Source organism: Neopelma chrysocephalum, unplaced genomic scaffold, assembly GCF_003984885.1.
Source record: "Neopelma chrysocephalum unplaced genomic scaffold, ASM398488v2 Primary Assembly neopelma1_73b, whole genome shotgun sequence".
NCBI lineage: Eukaryota > Metazoa > Chordata > Aves > Passeriformes > Pipridae > Neopelma > Neopelma chrysocephalum.
Window position 1 is genome coordinate 1,372,605 of NW_020897734.1, and position 8,743 is coordinate 1,381,347.

At 41.2% G+C, this 8,743-nt stretch overlaps 1 protein-coding gene across 1 annotated transcript; it reads right to left on the reverse strand.

The window, feature by feature from the left end:
* Positions 1-258: 258 nt before the first annotated feature.
* MCTS1 (MCTS1, re-initiation and release factor) lies at positions 259-6,455 on the reverse strand. The gene is made up of 6 exons (XM_027687196.1): positions 6,327-6,455; positions 5,575-5,727; positions 4,776-4,873; positions 3,910-4,043; positions 2,829-2,896; positions 259-719 (listed from the first exon to the last, which is right to left on the reverse strand). Exons 1-6 carry the CDS (start codon positions 6,335-6,337, stop codon positions 638-640), a joined length of 546 nt encoding a protein of 181 aa, XP_027542997.1. The 5' UTR covers positions 6,338-6,455; the 3' UTR covers positions 259-637.
* Positions 6,456-8,743: the final 2,288 nt, after the last annotated feature.

The window sequence follows — 8,743 nt, forward strand, 5'->3', positions numbered from 1 at the left end:
AAAGTGTTGGCAGGTAGAAACCTGAAAATAGGTATAGTCTTCAGATATGAACCAGCATAAAAGAATTTCTAGTCCACGTATCAGTCTAAATTCATAAATCCTATACAGATAAAAGCATATTAAAAAGAGAAAATCCTTAAGTAAAATGAAGTTAATGCTGTTAATAAGTTAAAAAATAATGTCAAAAAAAATGATTTCTCCACATTCAAGAAACACGTAGACTAACAAGATGTTAATCAGAAGAAAAAATCTGAAATGTTTCAGAGGTTTTAAAAACTGTATTTATATTTCACATACACTTTATATTACTCTTTCAGAAGAGCATAAAAATGTAAACATTTCTTGGCTTTTTCCTCCTTTCTGTTTGAAATAGTCTACTCACAGTCCATGCAGAAATTTTTCCACCAGGTATCTTCAGTCACTGAAGACTTGGGTTTAAGACAAAACAAAATAACTGTAATAAAAAGAAATCTAGAAAACTATTGTAGCCTAACAGTACTTTTGCATTCACGTGATTTATTTAGCATAGCCACAGAACAAAATAATTTGTACATTCAGTCACATTAAAAACAAGGAATTACAAAGCAGTCCACATTTAATCTAAGTGCATTCCTTTGGAGTAACAGTTCCTTTTGTTTCATTTGTATGTCTTCATATGCCAAAGGCCATCATTTAAATAGTGGATATTTTCAATACCAATCCCTTTGTTGACCTTCTCACTGTGGAAGGAGGAAAAAGGTACAAAAGCATTAGATAGGTGAAATATTAGAGCAGTATAAAATATAATATTTAAAGTAGAAAGTGCAGCATTTGTCAGCTGGAAGGGGAAAAGCTAATAATCACAAAGTCATTATCTTTAAATGCGGGTGGACGAGAAACAATATTTGTTATTACATTTGCCCACATTGCTGATTGATAAGAGGACAATATTTGCCTTCCACATTTTGTCAACAGCCTTCCACAGTGTTTTTGCTATTTCTTTGTGGGAGACAGTTCTTCAGACTTCTGCCAGTTTCTTTAATTTTAGCATTTCTCTACCAAAGTAGCACAGCAGTTGTGAGTCTCCCCCTCCCAGCACAAGAGGTGGTACAACATGACTGGAATGTGAAATTTGACAAGTTCTGGTTCCAAGTGTGCCACCAACACAATCAAACACAGGTGAGTTGCCTTGCTGCTGGTTGCAGGTCACCTACCCACTTAAGAAAGAATTAAAAATGCTAAATTTATGTGCCAAGGACTTGCAGCATGTTACAAACATACCATCCTCTGTAGCAATGACTCTGTATCTTTTAAGTCATGTCATCTTTTAAAAATTTTTAGTCTGTGTGTCTGCATTGAATTTGTGTTTATCATTTTTCCAGTACATTATTCCACCAAAAAAAAAAAATCTAGTTTTGTCACAATAAACAAGACAAATCTCATCATTCTAGGAGTGAGAACAAGTTTCATTCCCCTGGAGAATATAATTTACTGTATTTACACCAAGTGTTCTATTACTTACACAGCTTGTCCAAAAGTAATCAGGAAGGAAAATGCTGCTAGCCCAGAATTAACACATTCAGTATCATAATCACACCAAGAGACTGAAATCACACCGTTCCACAATTTTCTGGTTTAACCAATGTCACACAAAAAAGCAGCCAACAGGCTGCAGAGATCAGTATCACTTTGTTTTCCCCTCCAGTTCATCATAATTCTCACAGGAACAGGATATTCAGCTGCAGGGCTGCTGAATTTGAAGTTAGGATTGGGAACACAGATAACCTTGGCTTGCAATGATCACAGCATATCACTGCACACTGAGGCCTGGGACACTTTAGTAGCTTTTCTTTCCACTTACTCTTGGAGTATTTTGAAGCACTACAAAGAATCCTGAGAGATATAATTTCTCAACAGCTACAGCAGGTCCAAGTCCAGGTTGCTCCAGTCCCACTCTATCCCTGTCCTCTGGAACACATTCCCTCTCCTCTCCCTTGTGCTGCCACCATTATGACTTGGGACCGCAGAGTCACCCAGCGCAGGAGATGATCCTGCTGAGCATTATCCCCACAGAAAAGAGTGACTTGTTTTCATCAAAATCAGCTTCCTCACTGCCACAAATGTCACACAGGGCTGGAACCAACCAGCCCAAACCCGCTGGGTGCCCCTCACATCCTGCTGCAAGACCTTACAGAACTTCAAATGACAAGGTGATGTAGCTACTTACAACATTGCACTGTGTGAAAGCCAAGAACAACTAGCACCCATTTCCATATTCTATCCCTTTTCCTTCTCCAATAATTTTCAGTTTATCCTCTGAACAGAGCTCTACATTTCACAAAAAGCTCAGATAAGCTAGTCAGCACATCAAGCAGGAATGTGTGTGGGTACAGGACAGGCCACAGAGGAAAGCCCAGACAGGCAGCCAAACACCAGCATGACTTCAGTCTCTCTGTCCCTGCACACAAAAATCACTTCAACATTTTCAATCCTCTCAAATCCAAATTGCATCTCTTGCCCAGCCCAGGTACTTGATACAAATATTTCTTTGTTCAACAAGGTCTTTGACAAAGTATGATTAGAGCTCTAGAAATACTAACATTCAGCAGTAATACTAATGCTGTGCACCTTAAAATCCATGAAATTTGATTCCAAATAAGTACAGAAGATATTCCCTGCCTCCCTTCCTGGAATACCAACCAACAAAACAAAATCTTAAAAAACTCTGTACTTGAACAGCACGTGCTGCAACAGTGATGCAGTAACCTTGACAGTGGTGCCTATATTCCAAACTAACATTAAGAATAATGACATGGGACAGGTTATATTTCAATTTTTAAAACACTTACATGTCCTCAGCTGACATCTTCATTACTCCCACACATAATGCATGTTGTTTTCCCTCTGCCATTATTGCCTACAAATTACTGCTAAGGAAAACAGATTTCTTTTTAAACTATTTCAGAAAAGGAAAAGCAATATGAAGAAATTACTTCCAAAACACTTTCAAAAGCCCACGTTGAACTTTTACCCTTTTAGTAATTCTAAAGCTGCAGCTCTTAAAGATAAACAAAACAATGCACTGCATTTAACAACTGAATCACAGTGTGCAGAACAAAGCATGTATTTATGAACTTGGAACAGCAATTACAGAAAAAAAAATCTCCCAGCACTACACTCCACGTCTTCCTTTGTGCCTATCACAGAGATGACAGTCTCTCCTTTCTGGAACAAAATGGCACATCTTTGTGGGGCCATTTCAGATTCCAAGGCACAGAAAAATTGGGACACAAATTTAAAAAAACAGAAGTACTGAAATCAGATTGTCTTTTTCAAAGTCTAGCAACAGCTGATCTTTTCCTACAGCATCTATCTGAAACACAAGCAGCACAGCTTGGTGTTATTAATGCTGTATTTGCTCAGGGTTTCCTTTCTCAGTAATATAATGAGGAGTGAATTAGCACTTTCCTCATTTTACACTTGCTGACTTCATCAGACACATAGAGCAAGTCCTGACTACAGTAAAGCCAATCCTTAACATCTTTCCAAATTCCATTGGAACAGGAAAGAATTCTTCTTTAACTGAAGGGAATAAAAGATTGACTATGGAGGCAGGGGACAAATTACACCGCACCTCATCTACTTTTACAGTTCTGCATAAAACCACCAAGGAGCTCCACTTACCAAGGAGATTAATGGAACAGCAGCCCACCCAACAGTACAGCAGGAACATCACAGTAAGTAAAAAAATAAGAACAATGTAACCTTGCCAAATAACATCTAAACCTCTGCAGCTCTTTTCTGATTACTAGTTATTTCATGAAATCCGATTAAAATCCAAAGTAATCCAGATTATGATCAGCTGAGAATACAAGAACGGAATTTAACTCGTCTCACAGCAGGCAATAATTCATAGTTCAAGAAGGATACAACAACAGTATCGACAGCAGCAGGGTAAAGCTTTGCTCCAGGAGACGTCAGGCCAGGGCACATTATATTGGCTCCACTGAGGACAAATTTAATGGCTCCTTTATCAACCTGCTGATGTGGCAGAATAAATGGGTCTAGGAGGGGAAAGATACAGCACTACAATTAATACAGGAAGATGACAACATGAATAACTCATTACCAAGTCAGTTTAGAGGGGGCATTTAGATACACAGTGTGCTGTGAGGGCAGGAAGTTTGACAATCACCAGGGCTCCTGCTGGGCTGTACTGATCCAAAAGGACACAAGTGCTGTCCCAAAAGGACACATCTTTTACCTGAGAATCAAAGGTCATCCAGCACTAGAGGCCTATGCTTCCTGCACATTCACAGACCCACGTACTGAGTAACAATTTTAACAAGTTCCCACAGGGAAATAAATCTCTCAAGTGCCCAGATACTCGGAGGTCTTAAAAAAGAAGAGGTCTAAAATCCCTCAAATGTATTCTTACAAATTAACCTAATATGAAAGAGAAACAGTTTCATGTTAAGAGGACAAAAAAGGCAAAGATGGACAAAATTCATGAAAGCTGCCAGCTCTCCAAGCCATCCTTCAAGTGCAGGCACCCTCTTGAAGTATTTTCAGCACTGAGATTTGACTGAATAACATTTTTTGGGATTCAAATCAGGGTAACACAATCAAGCAGAAGAGCAAGAAAAATAATGCAACAGTAAATTGTAAAAAGTAAAAAGCATGCAGCCTAAGTTCCTACGGAGGCAAGTACACATTACATCATTAAACCCATTATAGATCACAGAATATTTTTTTCATCCTTCTCTTCCCAGCACTTCTACCCTCAGAAAACTTACATTTGTGAAGCAACCTTAGCGTGGGGTAAAAAATCCCTTCTCTTTGCCTGAAGAACAGCAACTCCCCATTCACAGTGAGGATTTCTATATGTTCATGACTGCAAGATTAAAAAATAATTATTCCGATAGCTACTTTAATTCTTCTACAGTTTAAATGAAATATTTCACATCACAGAGTCTGGTCTATCTTGGCACCTGAGAATTAAGACAATCAATTAGCAAGAAAATATAAAACTAAACATATTATCTTTTTGCATGGCTTATTCTTCAACAATGGTCTCCTGCTCACTTCCTTCCCCTTTAAAAAAAAATCTATAAACAAAATGCACAAATTGCATTTCTTTGGGGTTTTTGAATGTAGTGCAAAGGGTGGATATGGAGAAAGAGTCAGCAAAAATGTACTACCCTCTATCTAGAAAAAAATAAAATAATCAAGATAATATATGGAAGCCCAAAAATTATAAAAAATGTTACTGGGAGGTATCCAAACAAGTCTGAACTTCCATACCCATAAAGCTGAATGTTTCCCTTCAACAACAGGCTAATCCTTGGGCAGTCCCTGAACACACTGCATGTTGACTACTAAGCAGCAGTTTTATGTTCTTCAAGCATCCTACAACAGCAAGTGCCTTCAAGAGCATGATGAGAACATGTAAACTTTCTGGTTTGGCCATAACTTGGACTATTAGCTACTAAGATATGACAGATGCCTTTCAAAAACAGCAGGTTCATTTACTCTACAAAGTCAACACATAAAGGAAGCACCTTAAAAGCAAAGCTCAAGAGAGAAGAAACTTACCATCTTACTATTTTGACTGGGTCTTTCTTTGGCATGATTTGGTTTAGCCATGGTTCAATAACAGGAAACTGGTCTATCAGTTGATTCTTGATACCTTTAATAACTGAAGTCTTCAGCTGGATACAGTTCGATACATTCTCCTTTTCATCAAATCTGTAAAGTGAGTGAAAGTTTTTCAGAAATGCACAATTTACTGCCTGAACGATGCCATGTCTGCAGCATTCTTCAGAAATGTTTATATACTCACTATAGAACAGCACATCAACTGTCCAACTTTCAAATCCAAGACTTCATGAGACTTAAATTTGTCTCCTGGGAACACTGGGCAGAGGGATGGTAGGGGAGCCCCATTAGTAGGCTGTCTTTATCCCTAAACTTTGTGAATCTCCACAAAGCATGCGTTTAGCCTCACAGACACACCCTGGCACACAGCGTTATTTCACTCAACTCCAAGAGCACTTTGCTGGCAACACAAACGCCCTGTTGGGGATGTGAGCCCCTCACCTCCACCGCACAAGTACGAACGGCGCTTTGTGCCACCCCGAAGTTGAGACAAGTTAATGACTCAGCTCCCTCCGGAGGGCTTCCCATTTAACAACCGAGTGCCCGAGGCAGAGCCGGGGCCGCGCTGCCCGAGGAGGCCGCGGGGCCGCTCCCGAGCAGGGCCGAGCCCGGGGCTGAGGGGGCGCCGGGCCCGCCCGGACCCTTCCCCTTCCCCTTCCCCCGCCCCTCCCGGCCCCGGCCACACTCACTTCTTGAACATCCTGCGGGCGGAGGGCGCCGGGCGGGGGCCGGGGCCGGGCTCCCACAGCCTCGGCGCTGCTCACACGCGGCTCCGGCCGGGCCGTCCCTCGCTCCGCGCCCGCCGGAAGCGCCGCTCCATCCCCGCGGAACGGGCGGGGCTCCGGCAGCGCCTCCCCGAGCACCCCCGGCACCGGCGCGGCCCTGCCCCTGCCCGCGGGAACCAGGGGCTGGCTACCTGCGGGCTCGCCGCCGCCTCGACTAAATAAATCCTTTAACAGAGTATCGGAGTGCTCGTAGCTACTCACGGCATTTAAACAGAAAATGTGTTGAACACGAAAAAACGCTGCCACCTGCAAACTAGCAGAGGTAGAAGCTGTCCGCTCGCCAGCTTCAGAACAGGACACACGATCTTGTCACCAGCATTCTGGAAATAAAAGGGAAAAAAAAAAAAAAAGGAAAAAAAAAAAGCATTTCTTGTCAAGGAGCAGATACCGGAGCCGGCCAGGGAGTCAGTCACAAGTGACAGTGCCACATCCTGCAGTAGGGACTGGGAGCAGAAGCCTGGTTTGCAGAGATTTCAGCTGCCAGGCAGAGAGATGGGCTGTGGTGGGGGCAATTATGGTCCATAGCGTTTATTAGAATCACATTAGATTTTGCTTGGTGATGGCTCAAGCAATGGTGAATAGAAAACCATAGACAGAGGGAATTTACCACACTGCTTCTTCACTCTCTGAGGAGCAGACATGCACGTGTTTGTTTTCTAGGCAGGTGGCTGCTATATAAGCAGACATACAGGTGGCCATCCTTTCTTTTTAGAGTTATGGCTTTTTAGAGTCCCTTCACTGATGTAAAGGGAAGGGAGGAGACGACATAAAACACCAGGTTATCATTATGCCAACAACCAAGTTCTTTTTTCCACAGAAAATTATGAAATCACCTTTGATACTATAACAACTAATTAAATCCTAAGAGTTACAGCAGTCATACAAAGTAAAAACAAGTTTTATATGTGGTATCATCTATTCAACTAGTGAAGTACAGCGTCAGGAACACACTAATAACTTTTTAAGAGGATAGGAATGAACTATGGCATTACATAAATAGTCAGGCATTTCACTTATAAACGCCACCTCCACCTACTTTGTAACATCACTAAAAATACTGAGTTATAATCAAGAATTCAATTATAACTGAAACACAGTGACACTGCTCGTGCCCAGATTAGAAAGTGAGAACAGCTTATCACACTGACAAACTATGTCATGCATTTTTGGTGCTCCTTAGAAAAATTTTCATTAAATAATACTTTGCCATGTAAACAATCACATTTTTAAAAACTGTAGTGAAAAATTCATTCAAAATTCCACCTCAGATGTTAAAACAAAAAGATAAAATTCTACCCTTCCTGAGGACTGTAACCACCTGAGCACTTGTTTTCATGCCTGCCTAAACAAGCAAGATTAGTCCCTAATTTTCAAAAATGGCATTTGTCAACAGGAAGGCCTTACCTCCATTCTTTTACTCTCTTAAAGCACTTGGACCACTGGTTCCCTTCAGGGCTGAGCTAACATCGAGTCTGGTCTCAACTTTTCCATCTTCTCTTCCAAATATTTTTTGCTGGTGTAGCTGCAGACTTCAGGGCCAGGTAACGGCTCACCCAATCTAAAAGTGCTTGTACAGAGGATTTTTGAAGAAGGCTCCAAGGACCTGGATTGGACTTCTGTAATACAGCTCTCAGTGTTACTGTTCAGCCTCACCACCAAGAAGCTGGAGACATTTGCTCTGGTTGCAGTGTCACTTTTAAGTACAAGAATTTTAAAAGCACTTTACCTGGACAGGACTGACAAAGCAAGGGGCATATCCAGCAAATGGCACTACAACTCTTCCAGCCCTGAGAAAAAACAGCCCTCAGGGCCACATGCTAAATAGAAAGGATTTAGAATCTCTTCCCCCATAAGTTTGGGGGGAGAAACCGTCACACTTGGTTTCTTTGTGGATCCCCAGCACTTTACATTACCATCACCTGCTCTTCCATATCCCAGAGCTGCATATTCTGACTGATGGGACACAGTCACTGACTCCTGGACAGGATAACCCTTTTGCACCTCCAGGAGAAGGGGCACTTAATCATGCCTCCTCTTTTTTAAATCTAATCCTTTCAACAAACCAAGAATCTGTAGGAATTTTGTATCTCTTACAGCTCTACACTCCTTACCTAATTTGGCTTAAGTGAACATGACAGTTACTGCGAACAGAGGAAAATTTTTCAGCACAGTCACATAAGTTTTATTTACTTAGCAAACCTGTTTATTTCTGTTACATCTGACTTGGAATGTAAGGTATTAGCCTTGGGAACCCACAAACTATTCTAAAGCCAGTCAAAAACAGACTTAAGCTTTGTTTTGCTGATGTATTTTTTTTAATC